Genomic DNA, 22,951 nt, shown 5'->3' on the forward strand with positions numbered 1-22,951 from the left:
TCCAGCACTTTCATCTTATTCTACTGTCGGGCTCCGGTAGATCCTCCACCACGCCTTGAAGCACCCAACGATCCGACTGACATATTTCTTGATATGGACTTTTGACAGAACTAATGCCTCATCTCGACCCTCGGGTAAAACAATTTCCGAATCTAGCCCCGGGGCTTTAAAAAAAAGGATGGAGCCAAAGTTTTCAGGTTGGCGCCAAGAAAAATCAGCCCTGAAGCAGGTTGGCACCAAGCCACACGCGCCGAAGTGAGGTCGGCACCAAGTGCAATGGCACCAAACTCCCAAGATTTGCTTCGGAGCTGCTTTTCATTAGCGCCAACATGCACAACTTTGGCTCCATACAAGTTGGCGCCGAACGCAGGTGTCAGCATTTTTCATCCATGATCTGATCGTTCAGTGGAAACATATGATTAATGACGAGGGCATACCTGATTGGAGGCAGTTGGGCCATGAGGCTGGACATATCGCACTCTGGATGTCACTCCTGATCATTGTCATCGCATCTCAGAGTGGAGCAGAGATCATCCATGATCCCCCTTTCGCACTAGAGAAGGTAGTGAAGTTTGCTTCTAATACTCCGCATACAACCAGTCAAGTAGAATAAGATGGAGTACATTCTCACTCTGTTGGAGCACAAGTACAAACGGACCAAGGAGAACAAGCTGCAATATAAGTAGAAGGCCGGCTCAAGATGAGCCCTGCTTTAACTTAATAAAGCCACAACGGCAACGAACTGTAATATAAGTACCAGTACAAAAAGTAGCATTTATCAACAAGACAATTTGTTGACATTCCAGTTAATTACTAGTATATCACCCTTTTCCGCCTTCCCTTTGCATGTATATGTGCTTGCCCCCTCACCTGTATACAAGCAACTGTAGTCTGTAGAGTACTATCTTTCATCTGCTCCAGTAATTCATGAAAATTCTTGTCTCCAATAAGAAATAAACATTTACGGTCATGCTCCCTGAGACGGATAATATCTCAGGATGACAAACTGTTCACACATCTGCCTGATGCAAATTTATACTTCCTATACGAAACTCAAATATGCATAGCTGACATAACACGAAAATGATATATCCATGACAAACGGACCACGATTACGATCAAATTAACACTTCCACAACAATCTCTCACACATTTATGATTTATCACAGGCATGGAGCAAGCAGTGAGCTCAGCAGATTTTACGACTAACTTATGGAGAGTAAGATAGTAAGTTTTACCATGAAAGAATCATGACAACTGCAGCTACTAAAACAAGAAAACCTAGGCTACATGATTTTGGTTCTACCATCAAGAACCCAGCTAGTTGGTTAGATCAATGAAGCAGCACGCCACAGCCCTCAATGATGCCTAATTCTGGATATTCAGTTGAAGCCACTCAGAAGAAGATGTCAGAACGGCCGGCTTCACTTTTTGTGCACCCTGCATTCTGGAGAGTTTAGCGGCAAGGGTGACAACGGATGCCTTGATGCATCCACGCTGTTGAAATCAATAGCCAGGCTGACTGGGCTGGTGTCCTTCAGACTTGATGATTTGCGCTTCTGCTGCAAGCAAAGCAACACGTTATTGCATAGCATCAACCATCTAATCAGTATAGTGAGAAAATATGGTAATCCTAGTTCCTACCAACAAAATTTCTACTCCATGTGTATTGAAAATCAGTAAACACTCGATTTATGACAGGCATTTTACCTTGGTCGAATTACTGGCAGAGTGCTTTCTGTCAGATCGATTCAGTAAACTAAGAAGCCTTTTGTTTGCTTCATCAAGGGTTCTGTTCTCCTCGAATAGCAACTTAACCTTGAGGAAAAATGCAAGAAACTTCTAACCATCAGAACTACATTAGTGTTGCACAAGATGATATACACTGAGAAGAAGATAAGTTGCAGGTATGAAACATAGCTGCAAGGACAAGAGTTCTTCAGTATGCAATACCTCCTCCTCTGCTTTGTTTAAATTAGTCTTCAGTATTTCCCTGTCCCTCTGCAGAGCTTGCACTTCATTGTTTAATGCAGTAAGCTGGACATGGAGAATAACAGAGGTAAGATGAATACTGAAGTTTCAGATTAAACAGCATCACATACATAGGTGGACAACCACTGCATTAGTAATTTGAAACACTCACCGCACGAACCTATATCTAGGAACTAGGTAAGTATATGAGGGGTAAAAGGGCTTCTTGCAAACAGAATCTTATATCAATGTTGATCCAGTACATCATGTGTGGTTTTTAGACAATTATTTTGTGAAAAGCATAGCCCAGTTTTCTCTAATAGTTAGATGTAGGTTGAATATCAAATCATCTGATGGAACTGTATAGATCCCAGACCAAAACAAAACCTTGCAACATAATCAGCCAAACTGAATAAGCAAGAACTGTGGATAACAGAATTCTTCAGCCATGTATGTGCAACTAATTATCATCCCACTGAGAAGAACCCACAAGCATGGACTATTTCTGCAGGTTGGGTGTGTGTGATTTCAGGGGTTTCGTCGTAGTACCAAATTGGGATCAAGATTAAATGTACAACTTTCTTTGCTCCCCTGTTGCAACTTGGTACCATAAATCAATGGTCATGCCAAATGTTTCATGTATAAACATTAAGATAGCATCGGTACATATGTGGTTTTTAGACAATTATTTTGTGAAAAGCATAGCTCAGTTTTCTCTAATAGTTAGATGTAGTTTGAATATCAAATCATCTGATGGAACTACGTAGACCCCAGACCAAAACAAAACCATGCAACATAATCATCCAAACTGAATATGCAAGAACTGTGGATAACAGAATTCATCAGCCATGAAATCAACTAGTATATGCAACTACTTATCCCACAAGCATGGACTATTTTTGCAGGTTTGGTGTTTGTGATTTCAGGGGTTTATTTGTATTACCAAATTGGGATCAAGATCAAATGTAAGCTGGAACAGAAATTCTTGAGAAACTGAAAACGGGAGTGGAGGTACGGACATCGGCGGCGTCCTTGAGGCGCGCCCGGAGGTCGTCGTTCTCCCTGGCGAGGTCGTCGCAGGACTCCATGGCGCGCTCGAGGTCGCGCTCGTAGAGGGCGACCTCCTTGTCGAGCTTGGCGGCCTGGGCGGCGGCCTGCGCGCGCGCGGCGGCCACGGCCTCCTTCTCCTCGACGCAGCGGCGGATCCCCTCGGCGTTCATGGCGGACTCCTTCTGCGCAGTCACGTGGAGGAAACGGGTCGGTGCGCGCGGCGAGAGGAGATGGGATGAGAGGAGGAGGTGACCGCCGAGGGGGGAAGAGGGGACGGACCTTGAGGAGGTCGATGCGGCGGGCGGCGGCGTGGAGGTCCTCCTCGAGGGAGAAGACCTGGTCCTGGAGGCGGCGGCGGAGGTCCTCGGAGGCGAGGAGCTGGAGGCGGAGGGAGCGGTCCGGGACGGGGAGGCCGAGCGAGGCCCTGATGGAGTCGCGCACGTACTCGTCGGCGCCGCCCGGGAGCGCGGGCCTCGAGTGGGGGCCGTCCTTGTCGTCCTCCGGCGCCATGGATCCCGTCGTTGCTGCCGCCGACGACGAGGAGGAGGCGGCGGTGGTGATGGGGAGGCGGCGGTTTGATTTTGAAATCGCTGCTGGTGTGGGGTGTCTCTGCTTACCGAAACGTGAGCAAGGGGAAGAAGAAGAGAGATCCGTTGGCACTTGTTAGCGGGCCGTTTCCGGCGCTGTCCGTATGGGGCTTCTACTCTTCTTCTGTTGCTGGCCCATCCCAGCCAGTTATAGAAATTTGTTTCTTTTCTTTTTCTTTCTTATTACTAGCAACTACCCACAAATATAAGACGTTTTAGAAATTTCAAGTGAACTAAAATAAACTGAATACATATGTGTATTTTCATCATGCCTAGTGATGGTTCTGGTGCCTTGGCACTTTGCTTGTGGCACCTTCTTGAACTCGGAGAAGAGTGTCGATGTAGATCATGTTGAGAATGCTCGTGATGATCTATATGATGAGCTCGATGAAGACGATCATGTGCATAGTAACTTTTATCTTGAAGGTCCTTTATCCTCATAGTACTTCATGTGATCCTCCGTACCATGTTCCTTACTATCCATTTTAGTCACAAGGCAAGGTGTATATATATGGTGGAAGGAAACTAACAAAAAGGTCAAAACTCACAGCATAATTGAGAAAGTGGTCCAAGTCGGAGAACAACTGGTATGCACTCACGCACACAAGAACACACACAAAAGGCTAAATTTTTATATGGTGTTAGGTATGGATGTGGAAAGCAAACAGAAAGAACCAAAGGAAGAATCTATTGTCAAATATGGGTAAAATCCAAAGTCAAAGTGTCAAGAGTGGTGATCTAATGTTACGGGAACACGGAAACACACACAATCAGTAAACCGGACGCTGGGCCGGACTGACCGGCAGCAAAATCGGCAGGCCCATTTGTGGCCATACCAGTTCGGTAGGCACCGACATGCATGGACCGGTTTGATTTCGATGTGGACTTAGGGGTAGCTTTGCCAAAACCAAAGCACCCAATAGGCAAATAAGGGGAAAGCACATTTTAAGGTGCTTTGTGCTTCCGGCAGCTTTCATTTCAACATGCAATATCGTTGCAGAGTATTTACCTTGGCTGCCACTGCTAAGACTAATCAATTTTTCTAACTATCTCTCCTCTCCTCTGGTCTGAATCATCTATTTCCCCAGCTCACGGCGGGAAGAGAGCTCGACGCTAGGGTTTCCCCTCCGTACTCGGCCGTCTCCCATCGTCCTCCCCAACAGTCCGCCCGTCTCCGCCCGCTCCTTCAAGGTCGACGGTGCTAGCAACCTCCGAGCCGGCCCCTTCCCCGCCGGAAGACGCCCTCCTCGGCCGTCCTCAACTCCCCAGCCGAGCTCCCTCAAGGTGAGCCTCCCGTCCTTTTTTTCTTCACGTAATGTTGGATTTAGCTATTGCACACATGCTGATTGGTTCTGGTATTGATGTTGTGCTATAATATTGGTTGATGCTTCGTCGATATATTGATTACTGCTTGTGATAATACTTCCTGCTAGATACTGATGTAGTATGTAACGATGGTTTTATGTAAGAATGATGTTCTGCTATGCAAAAATGATGTTTCGTTTAATTAATAATCTAGTGTTCTTTTATGTTATAGCTCGATATTAGACGGTTTGCTTCAGTAGTATCCTTTTGGATGAAAATCGAAAAAGAAAATCTAAGTAGGAGGACTTTCTGCCATAAAACATGTGTTACATATACAACCTATGTAACACAACCTTCATCATCTGATGATGTTATATATAAGGAAAGTTAGGCTATGTGCCACTAGAGAACCAACCTGCAGGTTGGTTAGGAGAGCAGTGACACCTCCAACCCACGAAAGTTCAAACCTCAGGTTTACCATTTTGATGTCTCGTTGAAAGGTAAAATATTTTTCGGTGGGAGATGACTGTTCCGTCAACAGGTATTGTGTTTCGCAAAAGAAAAGGCTATGTTCAGGATATTGTTAACTGGTAACTCCCCCCTCTGCCCCTCTCCAAGTTCGAACCCCGCATTTCTCCCTTTCCAAAATCCCCACCCGCACTGTACCTATTGTCTCCACGGATTCCTCAACGCTACCCCGATCGAGCTCCCTCCCCAATTCCCCTTGCGCTAGCCAGCCCTAGCTCCGTCCTCAGTTCCTCACCACCGCCCCAAGCCCTCCCCAATCAGATCCGCCCGAACTGACGCTGCGGACTCGTCGAGGCGCGCGCGGCCGCCCTCCCGCGCCGAGGTCACCGGCCACGCTCGCGCACTCCCGGTATTTTTTTTATCATTGAATTTGCAAGAGATTGCTTCTCGTAATGGCACATAGCCTAAGGTTGTGTATGTAACACATGTTTTATCGCGGAAAGTTTCCCTGCTTAGATTTTTCTTTTTCAGTTCCCCTTTTCGATTCTCATCCAAAAGGCAGGCTACTGAAGCAAACCGTCTAATCTAATCTCCAGTGAACTGTATTTCAGCTTGTTCTGTGACTCTCAATGTCCTCGTCAACCAGAAAAGTGAGAAATGTAAACAAGCGCTATGCCAAAATCAATGAAGATTGGAACGAGAAGGATGCCGCAGTTGTACATAAAAGTAAAGTGCGAGTAAGTATCTGCACTCTACTGTGGTTTGTACAATCACATAGTTGATCGTTGATCAGAGAAACGTTTATTTGCAGAAGAAAAAGTTATCTGACCTTGGTTCTCAGTGGAGCAAAGATGAGCTGGAGCACTTCTATGGAGCTTATAGAAAATATGGAAAAGATTGGAAGAAGGTTTGTTTGATCTCTGCCTTCTTATTGTGGTCGGTGTGGGATTACTTTTATTAAACAGTTTGAAATTTGTTAACTGCATACTACACCAACATGATTACCCGAGAAATTTATTTTATCAAGCAGCAGTATTATCACTTGAAAATAACAAACATGTTTGTAACCCACCTCTTAGGAGGATTGTAAATCAAACTCTACCTTTCCAATGAAATGAAACGCAAAGGTCCTTTGCGTTTTCTCGAGAGTATTATCACTTATCAGACCCAGCTGGCTGTTGGCTTGTTGTGGTCTTTTGTAGCTCACTGCTCGTACTACATGTTGGTTATTTTCAAGTTATTAAATATATGTGGCTTATATACAGGGAAAACAATCTTGGTAATCCATCATATCATGCTGTTATACCAATGTACACAGTATCTGAGAAGCTAATGCACTATAATAAACATATATTGTTGTTCAAGCAGAGTCCTAGCTGTCTTCCATGTACCGAGAGACGAGATCAAGCTCGGTGTACAAATATGGAGTAATTACATATTTTCCTAGATCCTTGCATTCCTTAAGGAAGTGTGACCATGCGAGTTTCAAATAGTAGCAGCAGTGTGCTACCGCCGTTGCATTCCCCTGTGACTGTAAAAGGTGGGGTTGCCACCTAAACGGGCCAGCCTCAACTCAGTTCACACCAAACCTATCTTCGTTGGCTTCGGGCTTCCTTAGTCAAAACTCAAAATCCCACTCCGGTCAGCCAATTTTTGGGTTAACTACGTCTCTGGTCCTCAGAGGCCACCTATCCTGGCAAACGTACTACTCTCACTTCCTCTGATCCTGCTGGTGGGCGGGGGCAGGTTTAATAAGGATGCTATCTAGTTTGAAGACCTGAATTTCTATTACTGGTTGTTCATCTCAACTTGCAGGTGGCTGCTGCCGTCCGTGATAGAACATCTGATATGGTGGAGGCTCTTTACAACATGAATAGGGTAAATCCCAGCCTTCCTTTGTGTTCGGTGGGTCGGTGGCTGTTCTGGACTGTCTGCACTTGATTACCTATCACACACCACCTTGTTTTAACTTTCAATCCTGACTAGGAAAAATGTGTGGCATGAATTTATTGTTGTGATGTTGTTTCTTGTAGCTTAGTGGGCAATTTTTAGTAAAGCAATACTTGAGTTTTTCATAGCATAAGATCCCAGGGCTGGCCACAATATCAGTCAATAATCGTTGTGATATATACCGAGATCTTGAATTCCATCCATTTGGTTCCAGCCTTATCTCCTGCTATGCCCATATGTATGCATGATAGGCTGGTTAAATTGATTGTATAAGTTGCACAATTCATTTTGCATGTATTTGTCTTTCTTTTGCTATTTTTTTACGGTTATTCTGATAAATTGATCAATCTCTGTTGTATGTCCAGGCATATTTATCTCTTGCAGAGGGAACTGCTACTGCTGCAGGGTTGATAGCGATGATGACCGATCACTATAATATTCTGGTAAAGTTAAACTTGAATGCCTATAATATTCAAGGTTCTATAGTTCTTTCCACGGATACCTGAAAATGTTGTGAAAGTTGAACAAGGATTCCATAAAGTACTATATTAAATGTTAGTTGATTCTTGATATATGTGAAAACTATATCAAGTACAGATTCCGAGAACAAGAACTATTTGTTGCATCTAGTAATATAATATAATAGTATGAAATGCTTAGGAGCTGCAACTATTAAGATTGTAATAGTCATTTGTGTTGACTATATTAAGCTATTAAATGATTTTCAGGCTGACATCTCCATTACTTGTCCATCATTTATAGCAACATTCTTGAGGAATTACTTCAACATCATCAAATAAAATGAATTTCTCCCTTGTAAGATTACAACACATGTGTTCTTGTGAAGTAGCGGAATGGTGGACCTAGCCCTTATGGTGGCATATGTGCAGCCTTGGGTCACAGTTAGTCTGTCAGCGCACTATGCCATTTTATTGCGTTTACCAAGAATGTTTGTAATTAAGGACATACGCTCTGAACTGTAGGATGGAAGTAACAGTGATCGCGAGAGTAACGATTCACTGAAAACTTCTAGGAAGCCACAGAAGCGTGGGCGTGCAAAGCTTCAATCTGTGTCGAAGACATCTGATACACGCTACCCTGATCTATTGCAATCTCAGCCCACTTCATCGAGCTATGGATGCCTTTCTTTGTTGAAGAAGAAACGTTCAGAAGGTAATTTTAACATCAAAGTCTAAATGTGTTGGAAGAAACAGAAAACTCGGATATGCTGTGAATAGTAGCATACATGTCCTTTTCTTTTTTTAATCTTTAGTACTCCCTCCGTCCATAAAAGGATGTCGAAGGTTTGTCTAAATTCGGATGTATCTATACACTAAAAAGTGTCTAGGTATATCCGAATTTAGACAAGCTTCCGACATCCTTTTATGGATAGAGGTAGTAGATTTTCTAATTTGAGTCTAATAAAGTTTTATCTAAATACGAAAACTAGGGGTGTGTGTATTTCGATTCAATCCAAGGGTCAGTCTTCCTACTCCGAGACAGTGAGCACTTTGGTTCAGAGGTTTGGAGCAGAAAAAATGACACGAGGGGAAATCGGTGCATTGGAATATAGGGACAGACCTATTTTAGTCGGCTACGCACCTGTCTGCAGAGCAGCAAGCGAGGAGGGGTAAATATTAACTAGTTTTTTTTTTTTTTTTTTTTTTTTTTTTTTTTGATACAAATAGCAAGCAATCAGGAGATAATACAAAATCAGTAACCTATTCCTTCAGGCGAAAGTTCATTTTCTCCCCTTCCCTTCAATCCATCTTTTTCAATTGCAAAATCAAAATCCAGAAATAATCAAGAGAGATAAACTGTGGTCTGCTTCCTTTGCACGGCTTAGTGACGATAGAGGAGCGAAGGGCTCCGGCCTCCGGCAATGCCCTCACCGGGCGCAGATCTCGCGGCCGCAAGTGAGAAACGGGAGATGAGTGGAACACTGGTGGGCAAGCTGTGCTGGAGAGAAGATACAGAAGGGCGGGGCTGGTAAGCAGCGCCCCCGCCTGCTGATAAACTTGCTTGAGTTCTGCAGCACTTGCTCTCGCTCTCCCTCGCCTAAAGGGAGTGGATCATTACATTAGATATAGTGGATTAAGTGTAGCAGACATTTTGGCCTGAAGGTTTGATCCATGCAATGTCATATGAGATTTGGTTTGTTAGATCAGGTGCGGTTTCTGCACACGAACCATGCCCACCCCTAAGGGCATCTACAATGCAAGGTGCTTACAAAAAATAAACCCGGTTTTTTCTTAAGTACAGTGCCTATTTCTATAGGACAGATGCCTAATTAGGCACCTCTGGTGTAGAAATAGCACACCTCCCTAAGCACCTTGTACATGCCCTAAGGAGAACACAGAACAGTTCACAATTTCATTTACCAAAAGCTTTTAAGTCTAAATTTATTCTCTGTTAGTGATTTAGTTTTTGTAAACAGTTAACAATCTACAATTCAACTATGTGCACAAAACATTTCACAATCTACAATGAAATTGTGAACTCTACATGTGTTCCCTTCTTATAATTAAACACGGATACATCTATGTTAAGTTCTTGTCGGCATGTGTTATTATTTTCTACTCTCTAACTTAGGACTAACTGCTATTTAATGGTTGAAAATATGACCTCCGAAATTTGCTTCATGGCTGCACAGTATTAAGATCTGGCACTGTGTACTCATAAACAAAATTAGGATTGAGGTCTTGAAACTTGTCTAGACTTGTTTTTAGGGAACAGGTCACGTGCTGTTGGAAAAAGGACCCCGCGAGTGCCTGTTGCAAGCATGTACCACCGTGATGACAAGATAGCAAATAGACAAGCAAAACCAGATGCTACTAATGGTGGTGATGAAGGTGCTCATGTAGCAGCTCTAGCTCTAGCAGAGGTCTGTCAAAGAGGAGGCTCACCTCAGGTTTCTCAAACACCTGGAAGATCGAGTGATCGTATGTTCCTGTCTCCTATTAAAAGTGCTGACAGAAAAGTAAGAACCCAGGATCTATTTGCTCTTTATCTCTAGTACACTCATCTTGCAAAGTAATTACATGATCATATCTGTATGATGTTTGCAGAATGCGGATTCAGAGATGGGAAGCTCAAAGATGCATGGATTTCAAGTAGAAGCTGATTATCCAGAAGGTAGCTTAGGAAGCAGGGAAGCAGAGACTGGTGACCATCCCAAATATGATTCTTATTTTATGAATAATGAAGGCTGTGCATCTGGCAAGTCTAAGCAAAAATTAAAGAGGCCTCAGAGGAGAAGAAAGAAAGCTGCACACAAAACAGACGATCAATTCGAGGATGACAGAGAGGCTTGCAGTGGCACTGAAGAAGGGTACAGCGCCAGAAAAGCTAAATATGAATCAGAGGTGGACGCATTAGGAAGTAAAGCTTCATGGCCATCTAATAAATCAAGCAAAAGAAGTCGCCAGCTATTTTTTGGTGGTATGTCTGATCTTATCTTTTATTTTTAGAAAGGTAATGGAATTATTGAAAGATGATCACAGCATATTTTCTTCTAGGCTTCTAGCACAGTTGAAACTATCAGTAAGGTGGTTTATTGACTTGAGTCTTATCTTTTATAAAGTTGTACAGTAGTATTTTCTCAACTATTGAATACAATATAGAGTATAGACATATTCATATTATTGAATGAGAATAATAAACCTCTTCGGAGGAGACACAAACCCTTCTACCTTTTCAATGAAAAGAAACACAAAGGCTTTTTGCGTTTTCTCGATTTTTTTTATTGAATGAGAATATTATTCCAGCAAGAAGGACAATGGGCTAAGCTTCTCATATTTACGTACAGTACAGTATTTTCTTGATTGTGTGGTGAAACATAAGTATGTCCTATGCTGTGGTGGTCAACCATCAGTTTTATTTCAGAATATTTGTTGTCTTCGTTGGATTGTTGCATTTGTAAAATAAACTGACAATCTCCCTACCATGGAAAACTCAAACAGAACTATGTAATGATTATTACACTGAAATCAACGTTGCTCTACAAACTTCGCAAGGAGGATCTGTTGTTCTTTGTAATACAGTCTGTTCATCTTTGCTTTGCGCCGACATATTATTAATTTTATTGTGTAATGGTTGCTAAGTTGTAAGGATACTTTGTTGGAATTCTTGCTTTGGTATCTATATAGCACAAACCTTTGTTCCTGATTTGCCTAATTGGACTTTGTTTGGCAGATGAAAGCTCAGCTCTCGATGCATTGCATACATTAGCTGATATATCTGTGAATATTCTACAACCTTCTTCCAATGCTGAATCTGGTTAGTCTTATCCCAGACTATGGTGCTAATTCAGAAGTGGCAATATATTTTTACTATTTAATTTCCGTGCACCTCATTGTATCCTTATCTGTGGAGCCAATATGTAGTTCTAATCTTTTCTGGAGTCTAATCTTAAAGGAGTTCTGCAATCTGCATAAATTCCTATACATACAAGGACCATTTATGTACCCCCACAGCTCCAAGCATGCCTGCACAACTGGTGCTGCCTTATGTCTTATGGAAGAAATGGATACAGCAAATGTTTGTATTATTATTATTTTCCTTATTATAATGCTATTGAGCACCTGCATACATTGTTGACTAGTTTCTAGGCAGCTCTGTAGCTGTGCAGATGCCTTCCACCTGTTTTACCTGCAACACACTTAACTTCATTCATCGGCTTCCATTTGCAACCACAAGACTTGTAGATACTGGGCATACTGTTCAATAATAAGTTTACTCACTGAGGTCAACAAATTGTTTAACCAGGTTCACAAAGGTAGATTTTTTGTAAGTTTTAGCAGTCCGACCATCATGTGAAAATCTCAGAAAAGTTATGGACAAAAGTGGTTTTGCAGAGTTAGGTTTTGACCAATATGCTAAGTTTGTAATGTTTTGTGTTTGATTGTGCTATTGATACTGCCTGTGCTTTTTTTCCAGAATCATCAGCACACATTAAGGATGAAAGCAAAGACAATGAATCTGATGAGAAGCCTAGTGTTCCTGCAGCAGTACCACTTCTTGAGAAAAAGGACAACTCCAGAAAAACGAAGAAGATTAAAAGGCAGTCAGAACTTGTAAACATTGAGATGGTTACTAGGAAAAAAGCTAGACTTACTAAAGATCCACATCATGATGGAAGTGCTATTTCTGAAGTAAAGCAGCAAGATTGTAAATGTGGTGTTAAAACGGAGAAAAAGAAAAGAAAGTATTCCACAGGAAAGGTAGCTGCAAAACTGTTACTTGTTGAATATGTGACAAGCCAAAATAGTGTTAGTTCTGTACGTTGCTTATGATTTGCATATATTTGCTGCTTTATGTTCAGATCTCCAAAGATGAAAAGAATGCACTAAAAGATATTGAGAAGACTGAGGTACGCACTCCACTTATAGTCTTGCCTTTTTCTTTTGTTGCTCCTGATAAACAATTTTCATTTAGTAAGAAACAAAATTAAGCTCTCTCTCTGATTCTTAATCTCTAAACCTCCATTTGGACAATATATCTTCTCCCACTTAAGAGGAGAAAATACTTTTTTGTTGTATGACCTCCTTGTTTTTAAGCAACTTTCTCCTTCTCTTATCCATGTGGTATATAGTTCTTTAAGTCAATGACATATAGCAAATGGGGGGACTGCTAAGACATACATTGATCAAAGTAACTCTTATTGCTGTTGCCAAAGTATTCCCTTCCAAACATCCTGCCTTTTTTGTAAATTTTACCTGGGTGACCTACTACAGTATGTCACTCCCAAACACTCCTTGGCTTTGTGAATTTAAAACTTGAAATGGCCAAGTTGACGTTTTTCTTTCCTCCCGTGTTCTTACTTCTTAAATGGCAAAATATAATTTCGCTTGTATATCTGCCTTTGCTAGGTTTCTGCTGAAGAAGGGAATGTAGTTTCTAATAAGGGTAGGCATACTCATGTTAGTCCAGTTTCAAAACAAAACAAGTCCAAAGCACAGGAAAGTTCTCCAGCACATGATGATTTTGGAAAAGAAGCCATGGATAATATGGACAGAACACAAAATGCAATAACTCAGCAATCTGACTCGCCGTCGAAGGCTAGAAGTCGGCGCAAATTAGGCATTTTAAAAGCACTTACTCCAGAGTATAAGCCTTCTAAGGGTGCTGATGATCCCTGCGATAATGTTACCTACTCAGTGAATAACGTTCTCGATCTTAAGGTTTGATGTTTTGTCAAGAAACTTTTCTGACCTATTCATCTCATCATTTGCAAGGTATATAAGTTACAACTTATGTTTTCCCTGACCCCTTGCAGGACAAGCTCTCTCACTGCTTATCGTCACGTTTTCTCCGGAGATGGTGCATGTCCGAATGGTTCTATAGTGCAATTGATTACCCATGGTTTGCGAAGAGTGAATTTGTCGAGTACCTGAATCATGTTAAGCTGGGTCATGTGCCAAGGCTGACTCGTGTTGAGTGGGGTGTTATACGGAGGTCTGTCATCTTCAGTTGATTTGTTTGCTTCAGCTTTGTTTGTTTTCTGAGTCTAGTTTTTTGCAGTTCTCTTGGAAAGCCACGACGATTGTCGAAGCAGTTTTTACATGAGGAGAGAGAGAAGCTTTCTCAGTATCGTGAGTCAGTCAGACAACACTATGCTGAACTCCAGTCTGGTGTTCAAGAAGGTCTACCGACTGATCTTGCTCGACCTTTAGCAGTTGGACAGCGTGTCATAGCCTGTCATCCCAAAACCAGGGAACTTCATGATGGCAGTGTTTTGACTGTTGACCGTGACCGTTGCTGGGTTCAATTTGATCGGTCGGAGCTGGGTGTTGAGTTTGTGATGGTAAACTATATATATCTAATTTCTATTTTGATTATTTTCGTGGCATGTTTTATTTTATCTCTTATGGTTTAAAATGTTATCTACTGATTGGTTTTGATTTCTTGTATTCCACTCTGCAATGCATGCTTTCAGTAAACTGTTTCTCTTCATTTGTCCATGTGGATGGACCAAAATTACTACGAGAGTAACTAATGCTGAACTGAAAACTAAGAGTAATACATTTTTGTTTTGTTTCTGTTCCATGTTTTTCACTCTTCCCATTGAGTATGCTTTGACCAATTACGCTCCTGGCTTTGCTTTAGAGCCTGGCTGGCATCACATTTTCGTGTTGTTATATCTATTTTTTGTTGCTGGGAATCATTAACAGTTGCTTAGTCCAGTCACAAAGAAATGTCGTTTTATACACTCACATAGTCCGCAGAAAACAATTTTGATTTGCGACCGGAAGTTTCTACTGTGTACTATAATTGTAAAATCTAAAAAATATATATATGACAAGAGTATCTTTGTAGACAGTAATCTACTGATATTTCCATATCTTCAATCTAAAACACACACAAATTTTATTGATCAAAGGTAAATTAGCTTGACTGCACAAATTCTAGGACAACTCTGGTTTTATTCTGGTGGGAGAGCAGTATACATTTTGTGTTTTGGTCACTATGCTTTAATGTGATTTGCTTTCCTTGCACATCTATACCCATTCTATTCATTTGTTTTATACCCGAGGAAGGGGCACTCCTATGGGAGAAATTTCTATCTGAGTGGCTTAGTGCAAATGTTTCTTCTTTATGTCTGTTCGAATATAATAACAAAACCAATGTAAAGATGAAATATTGCCATGTCAAATAGGTTGCTGTTATTCACCCACAAAAAGTTGTTGAATGTTAAGGATATCTTTACTTTGCAGGATATTGATTGTATGCCACTACACCCACTCGAAAATTTCCCCGAATCTCTGCGACGGCAAAATATCGTGAATAAATACTACCGCAGTTTCCCAGAAGTAAAATTTGAGGATCGATCTAGAGAGTATGGTGGTAGCGGCGCAGCAAGATTCGTACCAAATGTGAGTTTCGCCGGTGCTGATGCAACTTCCTTTGTACTTTTTAGTCACTGAACAAGTATTTTAATGAAGCAAGCTAAGATGACAGCATATGTAGTGGGAGCTTTATAATATATGTACTCGATGTGGAATAACCTAACTATTCCCCTTTGTGGAATTTCTTCAACAGGGAGACACATTTGATTCAGTTGTACACGCAAAAAATACTGGAAATGAGGCTACAGTTGCTGCACAACAGGCAATGTATAGCCAGCCATGTACACTGTCACAGCTACAGGAACGAGAAGCAGATATAAGGGCTCTTGCTGACCTATCACGCGCCCTTGATAAAAAGGCAAGTGCAACATGCTTGGGCTTTGTGATTGTGTTTTCTCTAGTGTTCGAAGATGAAAATGGAAACCACCTTTGTTATTAAAAGTTGGAAGTCATAATTGAGGATTGGAATTGGATGAATCTATACGACCATATGAGTCTGTTTTGGTTCCATGTCAGCCTGTGACTGAAGGACTCTAGAATCATCCAAATTCCACTGTGGGGCCAGTGTGCAATAATAATTTATTGGATAAACATGCTAGGGGATTTTTACGCGATCCAAGTGCACAATATTTATGTTTTTTGAACTATTTAATCTTTTGTAGGAAGCTTTGCTGGTAGAATTGAGGCACATGAATGAAGAGGTGTCTGGAAAGCAGAAGGATGGGGAAACTATTAGAGATTTGGAGCACTTCAGGAAGCAATATGCCATGGTGCTTGTACAGCTAAGAGATTCGAATGATCATGTAATTCCCAGTTCTAGATGTCACTTGCAGTAGTCTTTTTTGTGTGTGGATTTCGTGCACTAACAAGATTCAACAATATATTTTCATACTCAGGTTGCTTCGGCCTTGCTTTCTCTGCGGCAACGTAACACATTTCATGGGCATCCTATTCCTAAATGCGTGGAAAACAGTGGTGCTTTTAATAGAAAACCAGACGCATCTAACCTTTTTGGTTATATTACCCAGGAGTCTGGATCCCAAGTCATGGAAATTATTGAGACTTCGAGGTGCAGAGCTAAGGCGATGGTTGATGTTGCTATTCAGGTTAGATAGTCATACTTATTTATACTTCTATCAGCTGGTATCATGTTATGTTATTCAGTCCAGGGGTCCTTGATATTCATGCCTTTATATACGTTGGATGACCACCATCCGCATCCGGTATTATAGATCAGTCTCACTGCATGGTAATAGTTAAAAGCATATATGTTGTGATCTCTTTTCAACCAGGTCATGAACTCTATATTGCTCTTTGGACTTACCACTCACGAGATCATATTAATGAAAAATATTTCAAATTCGTAATCTAACAGTAAATATTGAGTTAATAATGAAATGTGTGAAAATTAAAAGTGAATAAGTAGCAAAGAGAACCTACTTTTTTTTTATCGACAATCATTTATGTTCAGTTCAGTGCTTGAGGTAACTAAAGATTCATGGTTCGTTGATAATTTCCTGTTCCATTTATGTAGTCTGCACCCTCAGAATTATGTTTAGTGTTGGATACATGGAGCATTTAGCTTCTCGATTTTTCTTTCATGTCTGAAGCATTGCCTATTTTATTCTGCCCTTGTACATCTGATGTTTTGAAGTATGCAAGTTTTCTTTGTTATTAATTTACATGTCTGCTGTCTACCTTTTTCTGTGTAATCAGGCAATGTGCAAAGTAAGTGACGGGGAGAATGCTTTTGCGAAAATAGGGGAAGCACTAGACAATCTGAATATCCGTGGCACCGGCTTTGGTTCTAGCATACTAGGCATGCGGCGGATACCTCCCGATTCGGGACAGGCAAATTTAGCCTGTCAAGATACCAGCACTTCTGGCCGCTTTGACCCTGCGACAACTAACGTTCCTGGTCCAAGATTGCCCAGCGGCCGTGATTCTGAAACCCAGTTCCCTTCAGAGTTGATTTCATCCTGTGTAGCTACCATCCTTATGATACAGGTAAACAAACCATAGAGATCTTGCATATTCATCAGGCGGTTATGTGCTGGTGTTCTAATGGGTATTCTTCCTGTGAATGCATCAGAACTGCACGGAGAAGCAGTGTCATCCTGCCGAAGTGGCGCACATTCTCGATTCGGCGGTCTCGCGCCTACAACCGCGCAGCTCGCAGAATGTCCCGATCTTCAGGGAGATCGAGATGTGCATGGGTATCATCAAGAACCAAATGCTGGCGCTGATACCCACTCCTAGTGGCTAGTGCGCCGTGGCTAACATTCTTTCTTGTGGTATATATGTAGGGGAAGGAAAATTTGACGATGTATGTGCTTATGCAGTGTGTATTCTTAATCTCACAGCCTGTATAAGGTGTAACTTATCAGTTATTGTTATATATTTCTTGTACCGGAAACCCAGCTGGAATCAACCCCAGGCCTAGCGACTAGCATCAGGTCCTCGCCCAGTGGTCTCCAACCCCGTCGACGTGCTCACGTATGTGGCCTGGAAGCTGTCCGGGTTCCCGGCCAGCAGGGTGATTGGGTCCGGGACGAACCTCGATTCGTCCAGGTTCAGGTTCCTCGTCGCCGAGCACCTCGACGTCAACGCGCAGGACGTCCAGGTAACATACATACTACTCGTACTACATCTGAATCCTGAATCCATCCGTGATCATACCATGGCTCCATGCATGATCCGTTAGCTCTTGCTCGCCATCGAGCTCGTCGCTGGAGTGGAGTCAGTAGGGTGTTGCCATGCATGCTAGTCGTTGACTCATGCATGAGCATGACTGGTCTCCCACTCTTCCACATCCGACAGGGCAGTAGCTAGAGCTCCTGGTTCAGTAAATTTTGTAACACTGTAGAACATGAGTTAGGAGCCAGACGTCATCACCATAGTACGACGTCATCTGTCGCACTCAGGTGATGGAAAAGTCAACTTTTGAATTCTATAGGGTGAAACGAAATACCGGGGTCAGTTTTTCGACACTCGACTCCCAGTGTTTACCGTAAATCATCAAATGACTCCACTAGTCCCATTGTTTGATGCTTCCTTCCTGAATGTTATCCTGCAAAATACAAAAGATGCTAACTTGTTTCAAAAACAAGATATGCAATTGTATTATGAATCCAGCCTATGAGCACTTGTATACATAATTCTATAAGATTACTTATATGAGAGTGGACTAATAGAACCCGGCGGTATGTGAACCTGGCTTAAGTCAGCATCTCATTGGTCCAGAAAAAATATGTAGGGTCCACTGCTGCAGTGTGTTCTACGTATGTTACAGTAAAATACATGTGTGGTCCTCCCCCATCTTCCCATCGCATCCTCTCGCCTGCAGCTGTTCAACGCCGTTGTGGACGCCTGCGCCGCGCACAGCCGCATGCGCATGTTGCTGAAGTTCCTCGGCATCCTCCCCGTCGCCGAGCTCGGGCCACGTCGACGCCGCCCGTCCCCGACGCCACGTCGATGACGCCTAGTCGACGATGCCCCAGTCTCCGACCCCATCTCGACGGCGCCAGGTCCCCGACGCCACATCGACGACGCCATGTCCCCAGCGCCCCGTCCACGACGCCTAGTCGATGATGCCGCCGTCTCCGACGCCAGCTCGACGGCGCCAGGTTCCCGACGCCGACCCGTCCTAGACGGCGCCCTGTCCCCGGCGCCGCCCCGTCCTCGTCGCCGCCATGTCCTCGACGACGCCCCGGTCTCCGACGCCAGATCAACGACGCCATGTCCCCGACGCCGATCCATCCAAGACGGCGCCCTGTCCCCGACGCCGCCCCGTCCTCGAGGCCGCCATGTCGTCGACGCCGCCCCCGTCCCCGACGCCAGCTAGACGGCGCCCTGTCCCCGACGACGCCCCGTCCCCATCTTTGCCTTGTCCTCGACGCGGCCCTGTCTCCCGACGCCAACCACGCACCGGATCAGGCACATCGACAGCGCCGCTAGTCGAGTCGCCCTTCGCCGCTAACCACCACCGCGCGGGCCTGGCCATGGACGCATCACGACAGGCAGGAACGCCCGCGACGGTGTCGGCATCTGCCGTCCGCCCGCTCCTCCGCCATCAGCATCTCCTCGCGCTCGCGCCGCCGCAGTTCGCCCCGACGGCCGGCTGCTACTGGTGCGTTTATTATGGAGGAGTGGTTTGGGGGAGATGCGCCGTCTGAGGAGAGAGAGGGGCGTGATTTGGGGGAGACGCGCCGCCCCACTCTTCTCTTAAATGCATTTGGCCCACCTCTGTATTGTATCTGTATCGCGTGGGTTCAGAAAAGTAGATCAGCTGCTGTGTGGGCCCCACGAAACACATGGACCAATGGCAGTCTGACTTCCACCAGGAGCATATGCCGGCCGGTTCAACGATGCACTTTCCTACTTAGATGCAACATAATCCACCACGACAGTGCTTGCCCATCCCTTTCAAATTGAGGTCCGTTATTAATGTATATATATTTCATTTATTATACACCGATGTAAGTATCTACTTCCTCCATCTCAGTTTAACGGGCGAGCACGTAGTTTAAGAAATTGCTTTGACCATTATTTTGATCTATAAAATCTGAAATATATGTCACAAAAAATATATCATTGGAAAGCTTTTTCCATACGAATCTAATGTTATAGATTTTGTAGACATAAAATTTATATTTTATGACCAAATCAATAGTCAAAATTGTCTTAAACTATGTGCGTGCCTGCTAAACCGAGACAGAGGGAGTAGATATAAATCATCAAATTGCATAACGATTTCCTTCCTTGATACATATGCATTTTTGTAAGATCTGCCACTGCCTGACTAGCTAACTAACCAAACAACAAATATGGTGCAGGCATACATGGTGGGGGAGCACGGCGACAGCTCGCTGGCGATCTGGTCGACCATTAGTGTCGCCGGGATGCCGGCTTTCAAGTCGCTGCGGGACAGCCACCATTCCTTCGACGAGGCGGCGCTGGAGGGCATCAGACGTGCCGTGGTGGGCGGCGCCTACGAGGTGATCGGACTGAAGGGATACACCTCCTGGGCCATCGGCTACTCCGTCGCCAGTTTGGCGGCCTCCCTCCTCCGTGACCAGCGCCGGCGGGTGCACCCAGTCTCCGTCCTCGCCTCCGGCTTCCACGGAATCTCGGACGGCCATGATGTGTTCCTCAGCCTCCCCGCCCGGCTCGGCCGCGGCGGCGTCCTCGGCGTCGCCGAGATGGACCTCACCGAGGTCGAGGCCGCGCAGCTCCGGCGCTCCGCAAAGACGCTCTGGGAGAACTGCCAGCTCCTCGATCTCTGAGCAACCAAATTAATCTAGTGGTGCAATATTAAAGGAATTTCTACGAAATCTACTGCTATATATTGCTGCTTCTGCCACGCAAAATCTTGTACTTTTGCTGCATTGTATGTAACCCTATCAAATACATGAAATAAATCGTGATATATGTCAGCATTGGTAAATTTGGTTCGATTGTGTAGAACATCCAAGCTTCTATTGAATCCGGTCATGTCCGACAGAGCGTCTAGGATCCCCATTTTGTGGTTGATCGCGATCTCTCTCTGTGTTGGGCAGGATCAAGCGATTGCAAGGTACTCCCTCCGTCCACAAATAAGTGGACATCTAGCCTCCTCAAAAATCCACAAATAAATGTACATCTAGACTTCTTGGTATGTTTTTTTACGTTTATGCTCTTAGTGCATGCCTTGATCTTAGCTCTCATTAATCATTTTTGGTTTCTCAATGTTGTTTTATTGGTTACTAGCATGCACAACATTTATTAGCGTCTAAATCAAAAGTATTTTCTTGATTAATGAGAAGATTTATTGAAGGAATGAGGGATTTTTTTACAAAAAGTTTAAGGTCTCTTGAAAACCGCGCGTGTTCACTTATTTGTGGACGGAGGGAGTAGAGCTCTGAAGTTAATATATAAGGCGCGGGGATGGATGGCGTGTAGAAGGTGCGCGCGACGTCGAACACGTACGCAATGTGGCGCTCCTGTATGTGTTGACGCGCTGGTGATGGTGCGGCCGTGGACGGCCTCCAATCTAGCGTCGCGGGTGGCGTTTGTATCTGGGTCTGGCCAACCAGCTCTTGCGTTCAGTCTACGGTGAATCTAGTACGGGCTAGATCATAATGCGTCTTCGTTTGGGGTGCGGTAGTGATTTCTGGGGTGCGGTAGTGATTTCTGCTCGATTTCTGGGGTGCGGTAATGATTTCTGCTCTGTTTGCTCTACGTCCTCGCGGTGGTGACCGGATTTTGAATCAGGTTTGAACCTCGGCAAAAGTCGCGCACGGCTTTGGTCAGTGCCGATGACTGTGTCACCTGCGGATCTCGTTCCCTTGTTATAGGCATCCCGATGACGGCCCTATTGTTCGAGATGATGGACTATGTCCTTCCGCCTCAATCTGCTCTCCCTAGGGCCCTCACTTCGTGCTAGCATCTCTGGTAGTGTCTTGTGATCACCCTGCGACCTCTCGCTGGTGTCGCAGTCCTCTCGCAATATCGGCTTGCCTATTTTTACACGGTTCTACTACGGTAGCTGACGTCCTCGCTGGGGGTCTTCGCTAGGTTGACGTCTGGTCATAGCTGTTGCCGGTGTGCCTACCCCAATGCCAGGGAAAAATGTTGTGTTTTGTTCTAGACCTAGCCTGAGCTTCGAGGGTGGTGGTATCGGGTCTGGGTGAAAATTTTGCAGGACCTCGCTCTATGTCAATGATGATGACGCATTCGTGCGCCATTCACCTTCTTGGAGGCGTCGTTACAAGACTCCCCTCCTTTGGTTCCTCAAGTTTTTCTAGGTTGCGGGCCCGTCACCGAGTGTTCCCTTGGGCTACAGTTGGCGCCGTGGAGATTTGTTGGCGCGAAAACGGTCGCGATCGCTCCGGTGCAACATCATACAAGGCACCCTCATCTTGGATCAAGCCCGCGCTTCGGCTTTGACATTTTATGTGTTGTCTCTTGTTGTGGGTTTCGGTGTCCGCTCTGCGCGTTTGTGTGTTGTAACTCTTGGGTAACTCCTAGCTAGTTGATGGCTTCGGTAATTCAAACCGAGCCTCATTTTGAGCCTTCCGTCTAAAAAGAGGAGAGAAGATCATCGAAGCCAACAAGGGGCTCGATCGATCGTCTGGGAAGAAAAAATTGACATGGCGTAACTTTTTATTTATTTTACGCTTTAATGACTCATGCACAAAGTTTCTTTATGTCAATTTTTTTTTGTGAGTCAATGTGTACGTAGTTATTAGTATACAAAACATAAATTTATGGGTGTAACAACGCTAAAAAATACGTTGGGTACAAAATAACTTTTCTGCACCCTAGGTTTAAATATTGTTTCTATATTTAGTAATACCAATATAATCACACATATATACATATACCTACATTTCATATATATACATATACATGTATATATAGAGCACAAATCAAACTATCTAGACATTAAATTTATTATCTTTTATGCGAAGGAATTAAATTTACCAAAAAAATATTCATAGGTAGTTTTCAAGAATGTATTTCCACGCTACATTCAAAATTGTAGTTTACATATATGTTTTGTACTAAAGTATTTACAACAATTGACACTATAGTTTCATAATATTTTTACATGTATAACTTTTCTAAACTTAATAGAATAATATAGTGGTTGATAACACATGTTGAATAAATGAGTTTTAAATAAAAATGTTTAATATAAACAAGAGATATATAAAGAATATTCTACATTATAACATGATTAGGCGGTCAATTTAATTTTGGCTTATCAAATACAAAACCATATAAATATGA

At 43.4% G+C, this 22,951-nt stretch overlaps 3 protein-coding genes across 4 annotated transcripts; 2 read left to right on the plus strand and 1 right to left on the minus strand.

The window, feature by feature from the left end:
* Positions 1–1,274: 1,274 nt before the first annotated feature.
* Positions 1,275–3,531, minus strand: LOC124689389 (cytospin-A-like). Its single transcript, XM_047222932.1, has 5 exons — positions 3,301–3,531; positions 2,991–3,203; positions 1,954–2,037; positions 1,711–1,818; positions 1,275–1,562 (listed from the first exon to the last, which is right to left on the minus strand). Exons 1-5 carry the CDS (start codon positions 3,529–3,531, stop codon positions 1,425–1,427), a joined length of 774 nt encoding a protein of 257 aa, XP_047078888.1. The 3' UTR covers positions 1,275–1,424.
* Positions 3,532–5,519: 1,988 nt separating this feature from the next.
* On the plus strand, positions 5,520–17,582 carry LOC124691465 (protein ALWAYS EARLY 2-like). 2 transcript variants are annotated; one of them, XM_047224741.1, is made up of 20 exons: positions 5,520–5,790; positions 5,993–6,118; positions 6,193–6,288; positions 7,197–7,259; positions 7,697–7,774; positions 8,315–8,504; positions 10,049–10,311; positions 10,400–10,772; positions 11,526–11,609; positions 12,270–12,553; positions 12,655–12,702; positions 13,202–13,513; positions 13,609–13,787; positions 13,854–14,136; positions 15,047–15,205; positions 15,372–15,536; positions 15,841–15,981; positions 16,075–16,284; positions 16,895–17,185; positions 17,271–17,582. In XM_047224741.1, exons 2-20 carry the CDS (start codon positions 6,011–6,013, stop codon positions 17,442–17,444), a joined length of 3,501 nt encoding a protein of 1,166 aa, XP_047080697.1. In that variant the 5' UTR covers positions 5,520–5,790; positions 5,993–6,010; the 3' UTR covers positions 17,445–17,582. The 2 variants fall into 2 exon arrangements, with proteins under 2 accessions (XP_047080697.1, XP_047080698.1); XM_047224742.1 differs by having other exon boundaries at positions 10,061–10,311.
* LOC124689390 (L-lactate dehydrogenase A-like) lies at positions 17,503–20,463 on the plus strand. The gene is made up of 3 exons (XM_047222933.1): positions 17,503–17,523; positions 17,622–17,801; positions 20,014–20,463. The coding sequence occupies exons 1-3, from the start codon at positions 17,503–17,505 to the stop codon at positions 20,461–20,463; spliced, it is 651 nt and encodes a 216-aa protein (XP_047078889.1).
* The last annotated feature ends 2,488 nt before the right edge of the window (positions 20,464–22,951 follow it).

The sequence above is a fragment of the Lolium rigidum genome, chromosome 2 (assembly GCF_022539505.1).
Source record: "Lolium rigidum isolate FL_2022 chromosome 2, APGP_CSIRO_Lrig_0.1, whole genome shotgun sequence".
Lineage (NCBI taxonomy): Eukaryota > Viridiplantae > Streptophyta > Magnoliopsida > Poales > Poaceae > Lolium > Lolium rigidum.